Here is a 22,454-nt window from a genome sequence, read left to right as displayed (position 1 = left end):
CAAGCTTCAGCATCCTGCTCTGAGCCTCACAAGAGTGAAAAGAGCTACTTCTTGCTGCAGATCTGGCTGGCTGCACTGTCATCTATCTTTCAAAGCTTGTGGTTTCTTCCTTTCCCAGCAGAGGAGATGTGAACATTGGCAAACTTTTTCCCCTCAGTTCAATTAAGACACTTCTTAGTTTCAAAGGAAGTATCTGCATCTCGCAGCTCTGTAACCTGCTTCCTCCTGGCTGCTGAAGAGTGCCCAGCAGCCCTGTAAATCCAGGATGACAGACATAGTTCTGGGGCCTGAGTTTTCTTGGGGTTTTCTTTAATTTCAAAAGCGCTGGGCTCTTGCCCACACCTGTTGCTGATCCCCTTTGGGTGCTCGGTGTCTCTGAAAACAAAGCTGTTTGGCTTCTGTATTGGGTTACTCCGCTGGCTCTGTCCCGCTCCTCTCCTGCAGCAGGGAAAGCCGAGATGCCTGTGGCTTGCTTAGGTTTCTACTGAGCCTGTTTGTAAGGGAAGGTGACGCGGTGGCGCTGCTGACAGTTGCTCTGGCGAGGGGAGAGCTCGTGAAGGACTGTCTGTCATCTGGTCTTTGTGCGATCATTGTGGCCCTGCCTGAAATTCCCCGTTGAGTTCGCTCTGTGCAGGCCTTTGCAGGGGATTTAAGGCTGCTTTGGTTGCGGGTGCTGTCCCTTGGCGCCATGCTGGGGGCGACGTGGGGGGTCTGTGGACACCTGGGTAACAATGTGCTCCTCCTTCTCTCCTCTAGTTCCCATGATGGGCACCCACATGGCCATGACCGGCGACATGAATGGCCTCAGCCCCACGCAGGCGCTGCCTCCTCCCCTCTCCATGCCTTCAACGTCCCACTGCACCCCTCCTCCTCCGTACCCCACAGACTGCAGCATCGTCAGGTGAGCGGGAGCAGGCTGCCCAGCGCACATTTCCAACCCGCAGGGAGCGGATGCCTCGTGTTGGGAGCCTGAAGGGTCCTGCTGGGTCACTCGCCACGTTCTCCTGGAGCACTGGATCCCAGTGGGTCTTGGCAGTCCCGGGGCTGGCACCCTCTGGGCACCAAGCCTCTAAACCCCCACCTCTGAGCAGCTGAAACAGGGACGTTAGGACTGCAAGAAAGCCAAGGGATGCAGCATCTATTGGACTGGTGGAGCTGAGGGCGCCAGGCAGTCTTGCAAACATTTCTTTTTTCTTTTTTCCTTTTTTTCTTTTTTTTTTTCCCCCCCCTTTGGCCACTCGGCAAGCCATGGCTGGGGTCAGAAGCCCCTCTGCCCTCCATGAGGTCAAACAGGTTGAAAGATGCTGCCCATAAAGGAGGAATCCTTTACGCTTAGGGAGGAATGTGCTGATTTGAAGTACTTTGTGCATGATGTGCCTGAGCCCCAGACCCACCACCTTGCTGAAGCCCTCTATCCATGCAGAAGGCTGCCACGGGCTCACCTTCTGGGTGAAGTGACCTGGCACAAGGGTCCAGGTGAGCCTTCCTGCCCCAAGATCCAGGCTGTGTAGCACTGGCTCTTGCCTAAGGCAAGGTGCTGCCACGAGGGTTGTCTGCTAGGAGCCAAGCTGAAGGACTCCCTCATTTGTTTGATGTGGCAGCGATGTGGCTTACTGGCCTGGGATGTCTTGGAGAAGGTCAAGGCAAGGGTGAAAGCTTCGTTTCCTGTTGCTGCAGGTTGGCTGAGTATTTGGTTTTTCTGTGGTTTGGGCTGTTGCAGCCAGGGTGATCCTTTTTTCTCTCTCCTTCCTTCCTTCCTCCTCTGCAGCTTCTTAGCGAGGTTGGGCTGCTCATCCTGTGTGGATTATTTCACGACCCAGGGGCTGACCACCATCTATCAGATTGAGCATTACTCCATGGATGTAAGTAACTCCTCACCATTTCCTTTGTTTGCACTCTTGGCCCTGCTGTAGGAACAGGTCAGAAATCCAGACTCAGTATATTTTTATTTTTATATGATTAGTTTGATCTAAGGCTGTTGCACACAGAGAAGACTTACTGTGAGGTGAAGAGAGGCTGGACTCAGGGCCAGCATTGTAACTGCCTTGCCTGGCACAAAGAGTGTCTCCCCTTCCCCACCACTGCATTTTAGCCCCCGAAGTGGCCCCAGCCCACATGCCTGTTAATTCTGCAGGGCTTGGTTTCAGTTTACACTGCTCTGAAACACCTCACTCGCCTGCAGACAAGTGGGCTGTCCAGAAGTCGTCTGCGTTTTTCCCTCCCTGCTTCTGTTTTCTGGCCTTACCTTAATGATCTTCCCTTGCCACTGGCATCTCAGCCCAGCTGGTTTTTTTTCTCTTGCATGGCTTTTGCTGCAGGGTTGCTGCTTCCTCTCCTGTGCCATTGCTCTCCTCAGAGCTGGCTGTCCCATATTTTTGCCCCGAGACTTTGCAAGGCTGTGGTGCTTTTGCTTCCTAGCGTGGGCTGCCTTTCTTCTGCTGCTGCTTTAATTAGAAAAGCTGACCCAAATTAACCAAAGCTGGTTGCTAATTTTTTCAGAAGCTGTTATCACATTTCCCAGAGTTTAGGTAATGCTACCCTTGGGTACTGCGCCAGAGATGATGGGGCCTAAAAGTCCAAGTTTTCATGTCTGTTCTTAAATTTTGGTTATGTTCAGGTAATGAACGCAGTTCCTATAGAGTCAGACCCAGAGCTTCGAATACTGGAGCTCAGACTTGGATTCTAAAATTATTTTGCAGGCTTTGAAATAAACATGTACATTTTCAAAGCTGTTGAACTTCTGCAGCCCAGCATCCCCCACCATAGACAACCAGCGGATCTTCCTGAGGTTGTCTTCGAGGCCATGCAGTCCAGTTACACATCTAGCTTTAGGTCACCATATCTTATGCATGAATGTGTGTTTTGTGTAACTTCAAAACAGACCTTGTGTCATTAGTCCTTGCTGCCTCATGGCTACACATGCTTGTTCAGAAGTGAAACACCACCTTCAGGATTAGTGGTTTGTCTTCTACAGTGCATCATGGCCACCTGGATTTTAGCAGCTTTGTTGGTTGATAGGCATTTGCAGGGTGGCCCAGAGGCTGCTTCGACTCCCGGAGCCCAGCTTGCCCAGGGATTGCCCTGTTAAGCCCTCCACCTTGCCTTGCAGGATCTGGTGAGCCTCAAGATCCCGGAGCAGTTCCGCCATGCCATCTGGAAGGGCATCCTGGACCACCGGCAGCTCCATGACTTCTCCTCCCCTCCCCACCTCCTGCGCACCCCCAGCGGCGCCTCCACCGTCAGCGTGGGCTCCAGCGAAACCCGGGGGGAGCGGGTCATCGATGCGGTCCGCTTCACACTCCGGCAGACCATTTCCTTCCCGCCCCGCGACGAGTGGAACGACTTCAACTTCGACATGGATGCCCGGCGCAACAAACAGCAACGCATCAAGGAGGAAGGAGAGTGAGCTCCGCGGACCCTGCTCCACCCCGCCTTGGCCACAAACTGCTCAGCCCTTCATTTGTCTTCCTTCTGCTTGGTACTGCACCCCTGGACGAAGGGCGGAGGGAGCCTTCTTGCTCGCTCATGCTAGTTATGCTCTTGATGCTGTCTAGGTCGTACTCCTGGACCGCGACCTCCACCCCAGCTCTTGCAAGGGGGAGAGCTGAGCGAAGGGGGAAGGCGGGTGGTATTTCCTTGAAAGCCGTTGACCTTCTCAAGAAGGCGTTGTTCTTGTTTCATGTTTTCCTTTGGGGAGAGGGCTTCTTTTCTTGACTTTTGAATCCTCACACACCTTGTGGGCATCCTGACCTGCAAACTTGTCTCTCTCATCCAGCAATCCTGCTTTGAAAAGCAGGAAGGTTAAAATAAATTTTTAAAAAGCCAAAAAAAAACCCCAACCCCAAAACCAAATGCAAAAAACCCCAAAGCCACCAAACCCTGAACTGGCAGTTCATCCGAAAAATAAATGGGAATCGGTCTGCTGAATGTCGCACTTAAACAGCCTCTTCCCACAGAGCTGAGTGCTCTGTTCATGTGTAATATTCTCCAGCGGAGACAGCACATGCACTTTGCTGGGCAGGCCAGCGCTTACGGCCACCTGCAACCCACTGTTTCCTTTTCCCTCGCCTTCTCTGGGAAAAAACAAACCTGCTGTCTCTTCTTGTTTTGAATTTACATTCATGTGTATGTCCTGGTTTGCTTGTTTCAGGATATAAATGCAAATACAGCCATCGGTCACTCTTGACTTCTGTCCCCCACCCAACCTTTAGCCATTCTGTACTACTACTGATATTTAAGCTAGAGAATTAGGCTTTGCCACGTATGCAGCCTGGTTAGTTTAGCATAAGGATTTGCCTGCCTAGCCTCCAGTTGAACAGAGGACCAACTAAGAGCTGCACACTGATTTGTAGGGCTTCAGCTATCCTAAACCCAGACAATCTTTTATTTAGACCATGCTAGATTGGTTTCCTGCCAAGTAAAGTAGAACCGTCTTCAGATATATCTGTAATAGGCTGGAGCCTGTTGTGGTTTGTTGCTGGTGACTATAGACTAAGTGATGAACAACCAGAAGTGGAGAGTAAAAAAAGAAAGAAATTTCCAACTGCCTTGGAACAAGGACCAGTTCCTGGTAATACGAGTGTTGCTACTGCAAAATGTCATGTTTACATGAGAAATTGATTTTTCTCTGTTTTTTTCTTTATTGGTTCTACAGCAGCTGTGCTCTGACTGCCAGTGATCCTGTGGACAAGTAACTGAACAAAGTGCATATTTTCACATTTATATTGGCCAAGGTAGTGAGACTCTAACGTATACCAAACAAACCTAAACCGAGGAGCTCGGCTCAGCACAGCTGCTTTCAAGTTGGCTTGCTCTTTTTAACAGTAAGCCTGACTTTTTTTTTGGTTGGGGAAAGATGAAAAAAGCATCTTAAATGACTTGTCATCCTACCTTGCTACAACCAAATAATCTCGTTTCAATGCAGTGGCTGTTTTCTTGTCCCTGCTGTGTACCACGTATTTCATTTAAGTCTGATATTGTTAGCATCCTCCTCCATCTGTCTGTTGTGCCAGGTCTATGTTGCATTCAAAGACTGCCTTTCGGTAACTGTGCAAGCCTATTTTGGATAGCTCTAAATAGTAATGCAAGATGGTTACCCTGTAAAGTGTGTGTATATAAATATTTTTTTGTATGTGTAATTTTTGTTTCCTACAGCATAACATGCCAATTTTTATTTCTTCTTGGGCTACCGGGTCTGACAGAACCACAATAAAATGTTGTTTGTTTTTCTGTTTTTTTAATTATTATTTTTATGCCGAATGCTTAAAGTATACCTTGTAACAAATGACTTGTCACTGGACCAAATATATTTGTATTTTTCATACTGAGATTCCTGTGTTACTTTGCAGTTGAGGGGGGTACTGAAAGCCTGTTTTATCATTTTATTTTGTAACACTTCAAAGAGCAGCGTCCTAGATTTCAAAGTATTTAACATGCTCAGTGTGAAAACTTACTATGTCCTTTTTTTCTTTTCTATATGCTACGAAAGAAGCGAGTCATCCTGCTCTTGACTCGATGCAAGAATTAATTCAGCGGGGCAGTGTTAGTGCGGGGAAAGTCTTAGCGTGGGTACTCTGCAAATTCCTGGAGGTGAACTACGTTGTGCCCTTCTCACCTCCAAGGTGTTGCATCTCCGTTGTGTAATCCTTCTGAGCTGCTTCAGTATTGTACAAATATTGATGCAAAAATACCATCATTTTAGGAACTAGGAAGCTTCTGACTATAAAGGTTAATGCAGTTAATGCTGTGCCCAGAGTCTGGGTGCAAGAACTTCCGTATCTGCTTTTCCAACTCAGCAGCGAGATGGAGCTTTTCTGCTGCATCACTAATGATTAAAATATATGCTGTGAAAACCTTCTTTCTACTGTATACCACTATGGAGCCCACTTCTGTATAACTGGAATCTTCAAGTGAGTTTGAACTGCTGTAGCTTTTACCCTCCCCTGTAGAGCTGTGATTTTTTTGTTTTGTTTTGTTTTGATACATCAAAGCGTATGGGTTAATTGAGCTGAGAATCTGCCAATGCTTGTAGCAATGACAGTGTTGCCTGCACCAAGACCTGTGTGTGTTTTGGAACACCTTGTTGTTGAAGTCAATGAAAATAAAAGCCAAACTGAAAATGACACTGAATTCCCAAACAGCTTCTTTTCTTGCCTATGCGCCGCCTTGGAAATGAGCAGGAGACTTTGCTGCTGCTTCCTCCTCTGAGCAGCCGGGGCTTAGCATCGCCTTTGCCCACGTGTGCAGTTTTCTAATCCCCATCCATCCATGGCACAAGGGTGTGTTACAAGGTGCCATCACACACCCATCTGCCTTCTTTCTGGCAGATCGAATGGGTCAGCCCCTGTAAACCTCTTGCTTGAACTGTGAAGTCTGGCTTTTGCATTGTCTGCATGGCTCTTTTTTGCCCTTTCATCAGGTTTCTTCATTCTGTTTCTGAGCAAGGCACTGGAAAGTGCCCCGTGTTCAATGTCCTGCTCAAACATGATGGAGCCGTGACTGCTGTGTGCCCTGGCCGGGGGGAGGGAACGTGCCCTTTGAGCAGGCAGGGTCAGTGCTGCCCTTTCCTACCTCCATACTTGTGAAATACCCTTGCCCAGCCATCTCCACCATCCCCCTTGGAGCTTGGGGAGGTTTGTCCTCCTTATTTAACTTACACCAAAGGCATCCTTTCTCCTACCAAAGCCTTTTCCTTTGCATCCCAATTCCTCTTCCAAGGATTTGAAAGAAGAGCAGCTCAGAGCCAGTGGGGTGGCTGTCCTAAAAGTGATGGAGTGGCCTTCATCAGCCGGTGGCTTCAGTCTGTCCATGGACCACCACATTAACAGCCCAGCTTCGTAAGTGGTTTCTGTATGGGGCCCCATGTCTGTATGTCTGTCTCTTACAGTTTTCCTGGGTTATGGTTGAGGGAGGATGTTCGGGAATGGGGAGAGTCCAAAAAAACCCCACAAAGATCTCAAAAGAAGAAAAGGCCATGGCTTCCCTTGGAAGTTAGTTTCACGTTTATCATTAGGGTAGGGAAGGCCTGCCTGATTTCTTTGGTTCTGGTCACACTTTCTTTTCCCTTTTGCCGAAGGATTAGAAAAGCAGTTGTCCCTGGATATCAATATCCAGAGGCATCAGTCCCCTGGTTGCGCTCTGGCAGTCGTGCGACATTCAGCATGCTTGAATGTGGTGTTAAAAATGAGTATGTTGCCTTCAAAAGAGAGAAGTGCTACTACAACAGCTGCAAGAACTTGCTGTTTCAGCTGATGGACTCCTTGCCTCTAGATGAGCAAATTGGATCAGGTAAAATAACATTTCAGTTTCCATTAACCAGGTTGGCTTGAAATATGTTTGCTGATGGTTGCGATTGCTGTCTGCTGTGATCCACTGCTGGAGTAGGAACTTCTGCATTGCTTATGTTACAGCAAGGGTTTCAGTGCTGAGGAATCCCAAGCTGGTGCTCTCCCTTTTGCCCTCCACCCGTACCCGCTGGAATTTTGTCTTTGGATATTGGGATGCTTCATATGCAGGCATGAAGTTTTCAGGGCAGGGATCCATCACAGGCTTCCAGCTGTGTTTTGCAAGCCTGGGTGGACCTCTAAAGACGTTCATGCCCTTCTACGCTGTTTTCTAAGCGTGCTGAACCCAGCAGTCCCCTGGAATGAAACTTAGCCGGACACAACAAAACTTGGCAAATGTCCGAGTGGAGCCTGTGAAGGGTGTCTTGCTCATCACGTTCTTCCTGTCCTGTGTGGTTTAGCAGAAACCCCTGCCTTCCTGACAGCAAAGTGGCTGCCTGTGCTGCAGTGGGCGGACTGCAGGACCTGGCCTCCCACTCTGCCTCTTTGCAAGTTGTTTCTCAGTGGGAAAACCGTGTGGGCAGCCCAGCCCTAGCACCAAGTGGGAGCTTGGGCTGTTTGGCCTTCTGATTTGCTGAGCTATGAAATGTGTAGCTTATACAAACCACTGTGTGAAGGTTAGTGAGAGAGGCTGCACCAGGCCAGTACTTTAGCCCTGAAAGGTTCCCTTCATATTCCTCTCTGTGGGGCAGCAGTACACGGCCACTACCCAGACGTGGAGTGTGGCCACCTGGGCACGGGCTGTGCCGATGCTCAGCCTTCGCCAGGCGGGTTTGGCAAACAGCCTCCCCCAGCTGCCAGGCTCGAGCTGGTGGTTTCTGGGTCCTGAGATGTTTTGGCTCTCTGCAACCTGAGACAGCAGTGAATCATCTTCCTGAGCGTCTTGCAAAAGGTAGAGGCTGGAGTTTTGGAGTCTTACTGTTAATTTCTCATACGCTGGCCGTGAAGGTCAAATAAACTGGAAAGAAGCTAAACTTTATGCTCTGTTGGCAAGGACTGGCTGCAGCTTTCTCCCAGCTTGCTTCCCTAAGATTAAGGAGCCAAAATTTTACTCAGAGGTATATGGCAGTAGCCCTTTGCTACAGCTTTGCTCTCCTGATCTGGGCCCCATGGACTGGTCCCTTTTCCTTATAAGCCCATTCCCTCCCAACTGTATATACCATCCCTTCAGCACAAGGCCTTAACATCAGCGCTGTGGAAGCAGGTGGTTTTGGTTTTGTGTGTGTATGTATTTCTATTAGTAGGTGCCTTTCATTCAGCGAGGAGTTGCAGCCCCTCCGCAGCCCCCTCCGTCTGCCTGTGGATGTCGCAGGGCTGCCCATCGCAGCCATGCCCTGCTGCTGGGTGAGCGTGGCCGTGTGCTTCCTTGGCTTAAACTGGCCTAAGTCCTTTTCGGGGCCGGGGTGGGGGTGGGGGGTCAGCTGGTTTTGTTAAAATGCTTTGACTTCCTTGTAAACACTCGTACAGCGTCACATGTTTTGCTATTAGGAAACGTGAGCTCTGCCTTCATGAAGCGAGCCAGATGCCTGGGACCACCGGTGAGTGAAGAAAAGGCTATGAGGGAGTGGGGGGGCAGGAGACGCAGGATTTGGGGCGGGACAGGGGGCGTCTAGCTGCAGCCTCAGGGCACAAGCAAGCGCTGAGGGGCGTCTCTAGGGACAATGCAGCGACTGTGTGCCTGCAGCATTGAAGCCAAAGGCTGAAGGGTCCTAACCGCACCTGAGGACGTTGCCTGTGCCCAGCGTGCTTCTACCTTGGTGGCTGCAGTCACAGCAGTACCATGCCTGCTCTGCTCCCACAGCAACATCAGACACAGGCCCATGGGCAACTGGATTTCAACCTGATAGCTCTAAGATTAAGTGTTTGGTGAGGGTCTCCACCATTCTGCTGATTTTCTCACTGCTATTGCAGTGCAGTGCCCTTTGCATGCAGTGATAATGTGAGCACGGCAGCCAGGGTTTTTTTTGGCTGTGCCACTTCCCCGAATGATAGGGATACATGCTCCAACAGGAGGTGGGTGCCTTCTGGCATGCTCAGCAATTACTCACAGGCAGCTGGGCTGATACCAACCATTACAGCATGCAAGGGAGATGCTTACATTGTCTCTCCCAACTGCCTAGGGTAGGAGATTAGGCTCCCTGCATCATCAGTGGCAAGAAAGTCCCTGGGGAGCCATTCAGAGCATATTAGCTTCCCACTCTGAATCATGCCCAGGAAGATGAGGTCTCATTATTGCCTGCATCAAGGCCAAGGGAAGACTAAGCTTGTTTGTTAATATTAAGCAGGACGGCTCTGTCCGTGCAATCAGCTTTGCCGAGTTCCTAAGGCTTGTGGCTGCATTGCAAGACACACTCTCGTGGGACAGCCATGTGCAACCTAGAGGCAAGTAAGTGGCTGCAGGGCTCTGCATGTGGCAAAGAAACTGGTGCAGGGTCTGAAGAGAAAAAGGGGAAAACTGAAACAAAATAAACCGGCAGACCTGGAGAAGAGATGGTGCTTTTCCTCTTCTGTTTTAACTGCCAGCACTCTCGAAATGAGTGTCTAGCGCACACTTCAAAAAAAAAAAAAAGAAAAAAAAAGAAAAAAAGGGTACAAATCCAATCTGGCATTAAAAAAAAAAACCAAACTAACAATTGAGACAACGGGAGATCTGGCTGCACTGAAGCCAAGGCGCTTCCGAGTATACCATCTCCCACCCGCGCTGGTTCCTCTGTCAAGGGGATTTGTAATGCTGTCTTCATAAAAAAGACAAAAAGTATAAAAATAAGGAGGGCAGCGGTGATGCGCAGCCGAGCCGAGCGCGCTGCCCGGGTAGCCACTGCCCTCTAGCGGGACCCGCTCCGGGCCCGGCCCTGCTCTGGGCACCCGGGGCTGCTCTGCCGCCGGCAGTATGAAATAGGGGTGCAGGGACTTGCTGCAGCTCCAGGTGGCTGTGGCTGGCCTGGCGGGGCCGGGGCCGGGGCGGATGAAGGCTTGTGGTGCCAGCCCTCCTCTTGCCGCCGTTGTGGTCCCGTGTTCCCCACCACAGGCAGGTGCAACCCGAATCGCTGAGCCTGCGTGCCCCCCTCAGCTTCCCAAACAGCTCCTGTGCTCACAGCATGGGCATGAGTTTTGTAAAATGGCCTTTTTCAACACCTTTCCCCTTGCATACCACGTGCAAGAGCTGCAGCAGCAACTCTTGTTTGTTTATTTTGCATAGGTGGAATAAGTAAGTGACCTATTGGTGTTTCAGAGCAGCTTTTACTGTAGCTGCCTCTTGGGAAAGCTGCTGCTCTCCTGCCCTTTGCTGTGCACCCAGGGAATCCTCAGTGTTGTGCCCATGCCAACCAACACCAGCACAAACGAGAAATTCAGAAGATGAAGACCAAAAACCATCACCTGCCAAACCGGGAGAGATGACTGCTCTCACCCCAAGCAGCTTTTGGGTGCAAAAAGCCTGAAGCTGTGCCCTCGGTTGGTGAACCTCTGCCCAGAGATGTCTCCAGAGCCAGGGCCTACCCACCCCAGGAGGCTGGTTGGAGGCGCATTGGAGGTAAGCAGCCCTGCATGGTTACCCTGTGCTGCAACACCCTGCAGCCACGGTGGCGTGCAGCAGCACCTCAGGCTCCCAGCGCCATGCCTGCCCTGCCCGAGGGCACAAGAGGTGCTCCACCTTCTCTCCACGCACACAGAGCCTTGGCTGCAAAAGTCCTCCCTGCCAGAGTGATACACATCTCTCCTTCCAGCTGAGAAAATACCACCAGGTATTTTGCAGGGAGCACACGCCGCAGCCAGGAACTCCCACAGCAGCACCTGGCTGGAGCACCAGCGGCCGGCTCTGGGCTCCCACGCCGCTGCAGCAGCCAGCTCAGCCAGTCTGGGTGGGGACCCCGGCACCCTGCCAGGGCCGACCCGCCTGCAGCACCCAGCACCCTGCTGTGCACCTGCGCGGCTCTGCAGGGTGCTGCGCACAGAGGGGGCTCTCCTCCGGGGCTCCCCATGGGCTGTTGGCTCGAAGGCCGTGAGCTGGCTCTGGCTCAGTTTGCTGGTGCAAAAAAAAGCTCACCCCGCTCGTTTGGCTCACATGTGGTTCTGCCCCGGGGGAGGCCAAACGTGAGAGCAGCCCCCAGCACTAGGCAGGCACACGCCGCAGTTCAGGGCTGTGCCATGGAGGCAGGTTGCAGCTCCCAAGGAGAAGCTAGGGAGCTGGAGAGGGTGGCACCCACCTTGGCTGGAAGGTGGGGAGGAGCATGCTGTGCTAGCAGCCATAGGCGGCGCTTGTGTGGGATCTGGGCTCTAGGGCCATGCTCTGCCCACGCAGGCTCTCTGCTCTGCACTCGGGTGCCCTCATTGCTCACCCCTACCCTGGCCTCCAGGCCCCAGCCTGGCTTTCCTGGCTGGGGTGGCCGTGGCCTGCAGGGAGACCAGAGGGAAGAGTGCTCAAACCGCTCGTTTGCACACAAAGGTGTGAGGTGGGTGCTCGGCTCTCAGGTGTGGACAAGCGTTTGTCAGGTGTTTCTTTTCAGTTATTCAGCATTCAGGCTGAGCATTTCCAAGCACTCTGCTACTTGGCCATCTCCAGTCTTTACCTGCACTTTCCTTTCCCCTATCAGCAGCTGCAACATGAAGCTGGGCAGGAGCGGGTCTGAAGGGGAAGATGCTGGGGTGGCCCCTTGGTACCTTGGAAGGGATTTTTCAGCTCTGTCATGGAGCAGTGAACTCTGGCAGGATGTTTCCTAGTTTTCTAGGAGAGCCTCTGATTTCCTCCAGTTTTTCCTGAGCTTCCTAAACGGCACCCCAGGGAATCTGCTGACTTTTTCCTATTTTCTTCCTGAGGTGGTTTTTCTTTGTTGGCTGGTTCTTTTTTTGTTTTGTTTTGTTTTCCCAAATCTGTCTGTGAGCCTCTGATTAATTCAGCTCTGATTCCTTTGAAATCGCCTCTGGAGACAATGCTGAAGATTTCTACACATGTGATCCATCTTCTTCTTGGCTGCATAGCCCTCAGTGCTGGAATTGGGTAAGAAATGTTACAACAGGTCCTAGTAGTCTATAGCAGGGATGTTAGGAAACAAAATATTGCACAGTGCTGCGTGAAAAACTCTTTGATTAATTAAAGGTGTGGGTGGCTGCACAATTGCATCAAATTATCCATGCGCCATGGCGAAATGCGAGATGAATGCATTGATTTCTTATTCCGAGGACACGGTCAAGCAGCCCATGCTGAACCTGGGGAGAGTTGCCAACCTGAAGGTGAATGTGAGTGTTTTCACGGAGGTATTTTTCAGAGAGACAAGAGGTAATGGGTCACCTCCAGCAAAAGGCAAGGTGCCTAGAAGGTGCTGCAATGCCCACATGTAAGAAGCCCGGCCCCAGAGCAGAGTCCAGCACCCTTCTCCCAGGGCAGTATTTGGCCCTCTGAAGGCAGATGCAGAGCCCTGTGTGCTGAGCAAATGCCCGGCTGTGACCGGCTGCTGTCTGGAGAGGTCTCGGGAGCAGAGAGAGCTGACTGAAATTTGATGTTTAATTTTTTTTTCTGTTGTTTTTGTAGTGATGCCTCCATGGCCAGGAAGCAGCACAGAGGTACTGCGGCATTTCATGGGAGATGAAGCACAGCCGGAGGGTCTGGCTGGGAAGACATGGAGCACAAACTGCAGCGCTACACTCTTTCACATCTTCAAGAGGAACAGAGTAGAGCCTTCCTTATGCTCCATTTGAAGTGAAGTGATGCTGGGCTCAGGGAGCTCACTGGTTAACCCTTGCATGCCTGGTTAGGCCAGGACATGTGGAATACCTTTGAGAAGGCTCTCAGCTATTGAGACAGCCAAATCAAACTCAGTGAGGCTGCAGAAAAGGGTGCCCGAGACGGACATCTATACTAACATGGGCAAATTTTCTAAGCCTGTTTTTCTTCCCATTCATGCTGCTTTAGCTGGTTGTGAGCATCCCTATTGCAAATGGGAGAAGAGCAATGCTGAGCAGGGTGGCCAGGCGTGACAGGGAGGGAGAAGGTTGGGGTGATGCTCCCAGAGCTGATCTGTTCCCAGGCAGCACCCTGCCCTTTTCCCCCTCCCAGGGCAGAACAGGAGGAACCCTCCGATGCATTTATCCCTGTTTATACCGAGTGTGCCTGCAAGGCAGAGCTGCCTTCAGACTAGCATGGCCTGGCAGCATGGTGACTAATGACTTGCAGAGCTGCTGAGGGAGGGGAAAGCAAAAAGTCCTGCTGGGTTTTCCTGAAAACTAGAAGGTATTTTGAGAAATCAGCAGCAGCCGTGTCATCCCTTGGGAAGAGTGGAAATGATGGAAGTGAGATGCAGTTTGAAGGCAGCAGGGGAGAACCCAAGGCAGTACCTAGGGTGTGCAGCACTTGGGTCTCCCCTGTGTGCCGGTGCTATGTGGTGTTCACAGCTGGGGCAAAGAGGTGCTGAGGGATGGCAGCTCTTCTGCATAGCCTGGAGCATGGGCTACCCAGCAGGAGCTTCTGACCTGGAGATTTTCTTTTGCTGCTAGGCTCATCACGAGAGCAGGAGAGATGTTTGTTTTCTTTTGTCTGGTGGCGCCAGTGGTTGAGCAAAAGGAGCGGGAGGCCGGCTACTGGCATCTGTATTGGTGCCATCCAGAGCTCCCACCTAATCCTGCTCGGTGGAGGACTCGCAGGCTTGGTAACATTCCTGGTGTGGCGTATCTCACCTTTTGTTTCACTGTAATTAGTCTGAAAGGGGAGAAAGGATGTAGCATCTTCCACCTCAAGGGGAACCACTAAAGATCCGTTACGCTCCCAGAGCAAACACAATTTGTAGATTTGGCCTGATTCCCCCCAAGCGGAGATGCTAGCAGCTCCAGCCACCGCGATCGGTCCCAGCAGCTGAGGGGCGGGCAGGCGTGCCAGCAGCTCTCGGCCACGCAGACCCCACAGTCAGGCTGCTTTCAGGGCACCGGCAGGGTGAGGGTCATGGCTGCTGGGTCAGTCCCACAGCTCCCCGTGCAGATGTTTAAGCGAACGGGGAGGAATGTGTATGGTGCCAGCTGAGCGGGGCAGGGTGTGTGCTCATCAGCCAGGCTTTCTCACTCCCTGCAGCGCCTGGGTTTGGTGCGAGTATGTTTACTTTCCCCGCAGTGTCTTGGGTGGCTCCAGAGGGGTGGGCAAGCCCAAGCTGCCAGGAAAGCCTGGTGGCAGCACTGTGGGCTTGTGGCTGGCAGGGTGGACCTGGCAGTTTGCTGGGTGCAGGAGAGCACAGGACATCGGTTGCTCATGGCTGAGCTTTTGGAAGATGCATGTGAACATCCTTCTCTTCGTAGCCATGAGTGAGATGGGAAAAACCCTCCTGGGCTGCTTTGCTTGCAGAGGTGCTGCGAGGGCCAGATGAGTCACCTGGGGAAGCACAGGGCACAGCCAGGCTCGGGAGAAAGTCCATATATGCTTCGTCCCATCCCTAAGAGTCGCTGTCGGGGCCGCGTTTCAATGTGGGGACGGTTATTCTGAAACCGTTTGCTCAGAGCGCCTCAGGGTGTCAGCTGCACACAGCTGAGGGCTTTTCCTGGGGACCTTCGGTGACAAACTCCTTCCCTGCAGCTGTGTGAAATGAGGCCGGGCAACGAGGCCAGGATTTTTGGTGATCACTCCTGGACTGGCAAGGAGCTCGCAGCCTGCCTCCTCCTCTCCCAATGCCACAGGCTGCCCATATTAAAGGCTTCATTTTCCTTTGACCTGTTGCGCAGAGCAAGGAAGGATGGGCTTGCACTGGAGCTGTTTCCAGTGTGTTTGAGCCAGGGGGGGAAATTAAAAAAATGCTGTGCGAGGTGGCTGAGGGCTTTCCCCAACCGGCCAGTGAGCCCGACCCCCTGCACCCAGCTCCTCTGCTCAGAGGAGCTGGGCTGTGGCCACACCGCTGTAGGCAGGTAACTGTCACAGAGAAGATAGGCATGAAACTACTCAGCTCCTTCTGCCTCACCCAGGGCCAGAAGGGTTTTTTGAAAACAAAAATAAAGGGGAAAATTCAGTCTCCACCCATCCACCCAATTTGGCCAGCAAATCAAATAAAACATTCTTGGAGCTGGCACCACCGGCATGGTGAATGCCAGCTCCTAGCCTCTCACACGAGGTGTCGAAATGAAAGGAGATGAACAAACAACCCCCAGGTGCCTTGGGGCAGCAAACTGGTTTTAAGATGCTGGTGGGTTGGTTTTGTCCTGTGCAGTGGTGGGACCAGCCCCCCACAATCCTCCCAGGACCGGGCAGCTGACCCCCCGCAGTGCTTGGCCATCCCTGTGCCATGGGCACATGTTGATGGGGCTCCATGAGAAGGGCTTCATGCACAAATGCCCATCACTACGGATGGTTTTCATGGCCATCCTGGCATGGGGCGATGCAGCCGGTGAGTAACAACATGGTGAAGGGGATGTCAGGCTCGGGCATCACCTCGGCTGTGCCCAGCCGCTGCAGAGAGCCCTGCAGGGATGAGCCTGGTGCCAAGATGCCCCACAGCAGTTGGGGCCCCTGCCTTGGATGGGCACACCTGGCCCATGTGTGTCCGGAAACTGCAACTAACATGAGGCTTTTAAAATACAGGGCTTTTGTTTCAGTGGTTTTCCAGCCAAAACTCCCCTGCTAGAGCTATGTACACTCAGAGGTGGCTCTAGGTTTGCCATGAACAGGCCTTTCACAGGCATGACAAAGATCCTTACGAAATTTGCTGGGGGGGTCCACATTCTCCCATCTATGAGGGGGATCATAAGAGAGTTTCTTCTCCACCTTTGTTACGGTCCAGTTAAAGCACTTTGAGCAGCTGGGAGGTGCCTTGCAGGGCATTCACACTTCTTTGCAGCTTCTGCCTCATTGCAGTCAAACCAACCAGTTTCACTTCTTGCACTGGAGCTGCCCAAAGCACATTGGTGGCAAAGCGGTGGCCTCATTTCTCACCGACAAAGCAGGGACCAGCCTTTAGCCCGGCACTTTCAGCCAGCGTCAGGTGCAGAAGCACTGCAAAGAGGGGATGGTGATGCTGGGCTGCGCTGGGAGGTCAGCCACGCTCCTGGCACTGCCGGGAGCAGCTGGGCCAGTCCAATGCAACTTGTTTCCCCCGAACTTGGGAGCGAAGCCACCCTAAGGCCATTGCAGAAAAGCCATGTGTGATAAAAGGGGTGGGTTTTCTGGTGTTTTTCCCCATGTGCCGGAGCTGTTGGGCTCGCATGCAAGGCAGCGCAGGAGCTGCTTATCGGCTCACCCCATCGCGGGAGCAGACTGATGGTGCCGCTACCATCTCTGCTGTTAATCTCATTACAAATAAAGGAGGGGTAGAAGCTAAACTGAGCTGCTATTAATTCCCTCTGCCCTGCCCTGCTCAACCTCAGGAAATACCTACTGGAACTGCCATTCTTGTTATCCAAACCACCCCTGGAAATGATCATTAGCTGACTTGCTCCTTTGCCAAGCATGTCCACTCACCAGCCTGGCTCCGTTTGCCCATGGGGCCCTCACGTTGCCTGCTCCTGCCACGGCACGCACTGCGGTTGCCTACGCCCGTGCTCTCCTGCCATGGCCTCGCACACTGCCCGCTGCTGCCCAGCCAGACCAAGGCTGAACCCCGCTCCCCTGCAGCTCACTGGCTCTCTGCCTTGCCCCAGAAAGAAGGTGAGGGTGGCCAGGCAGCTCTCTGAGTTGCCTGTTTTGCTTTCTCAAGTTCCTGTAGTGTGCTGGACTTATTTTTGGCAGGGTTGGATGGTGGCCAGGGGGTTGGGACATGTTGACATTTATGATTTTTTTTTTTTTTTTTGCATAACAAAGTTTTGCTAAATGAGAAGGAAACAAACTCGGTGCCAGCTTTTGCCATGTGTTTAAAACAAGATGAAAGTAATGCTGGGCTGGCTGCGGCATCCACTAGACCCGTGGAGACAGCGGTTGGCTGGTGCAGTGTGTGCTCTGGGGACGGACGAGTGACCCACGCACACTACACTGTGCTCCGGGAGGATATGGGGGGCCCTGCCATTCTCAGTGGCATCTGTTGCACCCATCCGTGTGGGCCCCCCAGGCCCAAAGTGAAGGGAGGGCGGCACCTGGGGTGAACAACGGTGCAGGATCTGGCCTCATGCATGGCTGCACTCCGTTGGTTCTGGGGTGCCGGTGCTGTCGCTGGCACCAAGGCACCTTATACACTGGGTTTGGGTGCTCGTTGTGTAAATGGGATGGTGGGAGGAGAAGCGCACACATATATATGTGCCCATCCACACCTGGGGAAGAGCACAATGTCGTGGGACCTAGGCAGGGTCATATCCCGATGCACAGGCAAGCAGCAACATTTCCCGCAGGAAAAGGTGGCTCTTCTGGTGGGGTGTGGGAGTAGGAGCAGTTGCGGAAACAAAAGACATCATGCATGCTTCTTTCCTTTTTTAATATAGTTCTTCCCCAAAGCAGGACTAGCCCATTTTTATCTCACTGCCAGCACTATTAGAGCCAATTGTTTTGTTCTTTTTTGCCCCCAGGTTGGGCAAGGGTGTGGACAGGAGGAAGCAACCTTTTTTCTTTTTAATGACAGGTTTTCATGGGAAGATGTTCAGCTGCCTGTGAGTGCTCAGCTTGGCTGTGCCCAGGTTTAATCAGGAGGGCTGAGTACTGCTCAGTGCAAACTCCGTCTCTTTTTCCTCTGCTCACATCATTCCCCTGGCCAAATCACTGCAGCTTGCAGGCAGCCAGCAGCTGTAATGCAAAGCTGACAAACCAGTCCAGGCTCTGCTCCCACCCACGACCAGCAGCAGCAGCTGCCTCCGAGGTGGGGAGACCCTTGCACAGGGACTGGCCAACCTTACATGCAGCAGCTGGCGGGGATGGTGCCACCCAAATTGACCATCAGCAGGGCAGAGACTGAGCAGCAGGGCGGGGAGATGGCAAGAGGGACGCAGCTGCAGGGTGGGATGGAGTGGCAGCAGAAGAGGTTCTTCAGCCAGGCTGGCTGCTTGCAGGGCTTGTTGCTGGGTCTCCAACGGTCATCAAAACTGCTGTATTTTGGGCTGTCAGTCTAGCTCCCAGGAAATAAAGGGGACATACAAAAGGTCCAAATACACCATATTGTCTAAGCTTGTCATGCCCCAGCTTGGAATCAATGGGGATTAGTCATCATGCAGTGGAGCTGCTGGAGACTGACTTGTCCACATGGCCATAAGCCTCCAGAGCAATATTGGTGAGGTTCAGTTGCTTAAAATTAGCGCCTCAAAAAGTCTTGCAGGCTAATGCCTATGGACATGCCCAGGTTTTATTAGACTCTGTAGCTACCGGACATAAAGAGCTTCGGGTATTTCAGCCTTGACTGTGGATTCAGGAATTTGTAAATACCAACAAGTCTTATTTTCGGGTGAGGTTTCAGGGGTGAGCTTTCGGCTGGAGGGAAACTTCCAGCAGCCACTTGCAGTAGGGCATTTACAGCCCAAAGGGGCTCAGCCTCAGACTTTCTGCTGGCCCCCATTGGTGGTTCTTTGCTTGTACAGGCGTTTTCCATGCTCCTACTCGCTGCCACCAGCTCTGCACGCTCTGCTGCCGCATCCCTGACTGTGAAGTGCAATGATTCATCTTCTTAACAAAGGCATCCATTTCATCTGTACTTTTTCCTGAAACATTACCAGCTCCCTGTTGCTGAAGGCATGCCTGTGGCACAGACCAGGCTCCTCCAGCCCCCCCGCAACCCCTAGCAGCAGCCTTGTGCAAGAGGTGACCAAACTTGGCTTGGGCCCTCTTGAATGTCAAAACAAAAACAAAGCTCCTTGCTAGTAAAGATCCCCTGGCATTGAGTAACACCACACAGAGCTTCGCTTCAGAGCAACGGATGAACCCAAGCACGTGTGCGCGCACACACACAGCCACTTCAGTTGTTGTTTTAAATACTTTTTAATTCTATTGTTTCCTTTATGAGTTTTTTTTCTTTTTTTTTCTCACTGAATATCACAGATCAACCCTGCTAATCCCACCCTGCATATGTTATTACTATTAGGAGGGGAATGGCAGAGTTAACAAGGAATTAAGACACGGTTCAAGCATCTCCATCTCCAAACCGCTCTCATTGCCGGTGATGGAACCAGGGCACATATAAACAAATGGCCAACACGTAAGTAGGTTGTGGTTCCCTTCGGTGGCTAAGCCTTGGCTAGAGGAGCTCAGAGCCATGAAGTTTGCTCTGAAATGCACATCAAGTTTATTCTCAGTGGCGTGACTTTGGGCACTGCCTCCTTGGGGAGCTGCTTCATGTAGAGGCTTTGGGAAGCAACAATTACCAGACTGGCAGGGCAAGAGGGGAATAATCAACATGAGCCAATGTAGCAGGAAGCAAAAATGTTAGTGCACCAGGTTGTCCCTGGGTCATATTTGACCAAGGAGGAGTGTATACATTTGGTTTTTGTTGTTAGCTTTCTTTTTCCAGGGATGGGGGTGCCCTGTGGGCAGTCTGGATGTGACCCTGACAGCTCTGGCAGATGCCAGGCCCCTACATCAAATCTAAGAGTTAAAATTAATTTCTCAGAGGCCAAGTCATCTTGGTGGCAACCCACCCCACTCAGATGCCAAAGAGACCCAAAAGCCTACATTGTATTTTGGTGCATGTCCCAAAGAACTTTGTAACTTGCTCCTGCGAGACTACAGTGTGCCAATAAACTTGGCAACCACCTCTGCTGTTGCAGCAGAAATACAAATCCACTCCTGAGCTAGACTTTGCCAGAGCAGAGAGCTGGAGAAACAAACAAACAGGAAAAGTGCCTTTGACTCACTGCATTCCTGTTTCCTGGCTTCAGCCTGGCACGGACCACAGGCAGGTCTCAGCGGCAGAGCAGCGTGGTGAGCGGCACAGCCCAGGCAGCCTGGAGTCTTTCCCCTTCTTGGGGATTTGGGGTTCGTGTTTGCAATTGAGTCCCGAAATGTTGCATCCTTCTGAGGCTGCTCCATTGTTCTCCACCAAAGCTGTTGCTTCACCAGGAGCCAGCCAGCACCCCGCTTCGCTCCACAGCCTGCTGCACACCCCAGCTTTGCACAGGGGCTGTGGCACCCTCCTCCTGCTCTCCAAATTGCCTGGAGTGTGCCAATGGTACATAAGTTATTAGGTGGCTGGATGCAGAGCAAAGGAGATGGACAGGCAGGCAAATGCACACACACAACTTTGCTTAATCCTGTCCACACCAGTGTCTCTGACACTCCTCCAGCACGGGGTGTGTGTGCGTGTGCTCTAGGGACTGGGGCAGGAAACCCCAAAGGAAGAGGCACCATCGTGAGACAAACCGCATACCCCCCAGTCTCCCCTTCTAATATTTGGCAAAAGAAAGACAAAGACAGGCCCAGATGTTGTGTTTAGTTTATTTTCCCTGGATTTAGACACAGCTCTGGCTAACCACCACAGCAGCAAACAAACCATGACCGGCACCAACCCCCCCGCCACCTCTCCGCCGGAGGACCAGCTGGTGGGATCCCTGCAGCCCCCGGGAAGGCAGGGGCTGCGCTGAGCTGCTTGGAGGGGGCAGCTCTGCAGGATGCACTTGGGCAGATGTGGTTGTCGGGGGGGGGTGCAGCACAAACTCATGCTGAAGGTGCAGCATGTAGGAATCAAGCCTTGGATGCAATAGCGTGGTGCAGATGCAGGACAACACAACCTGCATTTCAGCTCTCCAGCTGCCCTCCCCTTCTTCCCTCCAGCTTTTCCTCTGGCTATTTTAAAAAAGAGAGGTTAAGCATTTACAAGGGAGGTATTTAAGCAGAGAAGGCTCTCTGCAGGGTAAACTGTGGGCAGTTCTTTGGGGAGCCAACATGGTGAATCTTTTCAACAGTCTATGAGAAAGGGAGATAATAATGTCAAAGAAACAAGCCACACTGGTGGCTCAGAAACACTCAGAGCTTTCTTCCCTGCAGATTCAACATTGGAGGATGTGCAGCACATGACCCTTCCATCATTTTCTAGGTGGTAATGGTGCCCCCTTCATGGTCTGGGCATTTGTTTTTCCAGCTGCACTGAGTTCCCCTTTTACCCTGCCCAGGACCAGCTTTTGAGGAGGTCTCTGCAGAAGGACCATCCTTGTCTATGGCTTTTGCAGCCAGTGACTGGATGAGAAGAGCGTGCTGCTGAGCCTGGGAGATTTGGGTAGGCACAAGCTGCATGAACAAAGAGAAAAGACTATTCCCTACTGCAGATTTTAAGTCCTGGGAACGCCAAAGCTGGCAGAGGGGAGCAGAAAAGAACTGAGAAAGTGCCAGTGCAGCAAGGAGCTGAGCAAAGCTGCTCAGGGCTGCAAACTCCAGCCGAGATCCCTGCAGTGCTCTCTGGAGAGACAGCAGCCTCGCAGTAAATTCAACAGTAAAGATTGCTGCAACCTGCCTTTTAGGAACTGCTTTCTAGCAGCAGAAGCAGCTGTTGGGTCAAAATAAAAGCTGTTCCTGTGCCTGAGATGTGGGCAATTCCGTGACTTCAGTGCTCATTCTGATTGAGGTAGGGGCTGCTCTGGTCCCATGCACACGAGTTAATTTAATGGTGGTAGAGGGATGATTTACTAGTTTAGCAGTAGTTGCTGGCATAGTAAATCTCTTGTGATAAGCAACATGTGCTTTCAATGCAACACCCTCAGACTGGGTCAGACAACCTCCTGAGCAAATAGATGCTACCACATCATGAACATCCAGTCCTTCTGCACTGTCAGGACGGGAAGATGCAGCCAGGACACCTGGAGTGCAAAGCCGCACCGGGCTCATCCAACAACATGGCACTGTAACATCCCCGAGCCTTTCAGCTGCTTTCCGACATGGACCTGGAAATGATGACTTTTAACCTTGGGTTTTACCAGCAGCAGCACTAGGCTAGAAGCTCAAAAGATGCAGTGTGAAGCAGTTTCTTTTATGTGTCCCAGGCCATTAGCAAGAGCAAGGACTTGCTAATGTCACTCTTGAGTGACAGACCCTGTTTCACCAGAGTCAGCTGCAAATCAAACCCCTTCTTGCTTGCCCACAGCTCTTGCCCCTGCCCAGCAGGTGATTTCGGGAAGATCTGCTCAGAATCAATACCCAAACACCAACTTTGCATGGCTACAGAGAGATATGCATTTTGCTAGGACCCAGTTTTTGCTTTGTTTTTTTTCCCTAAAAAAGCGTATTTCAAATGGTGAAGGGCTCAGAGA

General features: G+C 51.8%; 1 protein-coding gene across 3 annotated transcripts in view; it reads left to right on the top strand.

Moving 5' to 3' along the window:
• Nucleotides 1-3,937, top strand: part of TP63 (tumor protein p63) — a 107,530-nt gene extending 103,593 nt beyond the window's left edge. Inside the window, exons 12-14 of one of the 3 annotated variants that reach the window (XM_009282360.2) lie at nucleotides 757-901; nucleotides 1,769-1,862; nucleotides 3,110-3,937. In XM_009282360.2, coding sequence (XP_009280635.1) covers nucleotides 757-901; nucleotides 1,769-1,862; nucleotides 3,110-3,406 — 536 coding nt within the window. In that variant the 3' untranslated portion in view covers nucleotides 3,407-3,937. The remainder of the gene's footprint in view (nucleotides 1-756; nucleotides 902-1,768; nucleotides 1,863-3,109) is intronic. The other 2 variants (XM_019472875.1, XM_009282361.1) reach the window with 2 other exon arrangements.
• The last annotated feature ends 18,517 nt before the right edge of the window (nucleotides 3,938-22,454 follow it).

This window comes from Aptenodytes forsteri, unplaced genomic scaffold (genome assembly GCF_000699145.1).
Source record: "Aptenodytes forsteri isolate BGI_AS27 unplaced genomic scaffold, ASM69914v1 Scaffold404, whole genome shotgun sequence".
Classification (NCBI taxonomy): Eukaryota; Metazoa; Chordata; class Aves; order Sphenisciformes; family Spheniscidae; genus Aptenodytes; species Aptenodytes forsteri.
The sequence above is the reverse complement of the archived record's forward strand: the minus strand, read 5'-3'. Positions and strand labels throughout refer to the sequence as shown.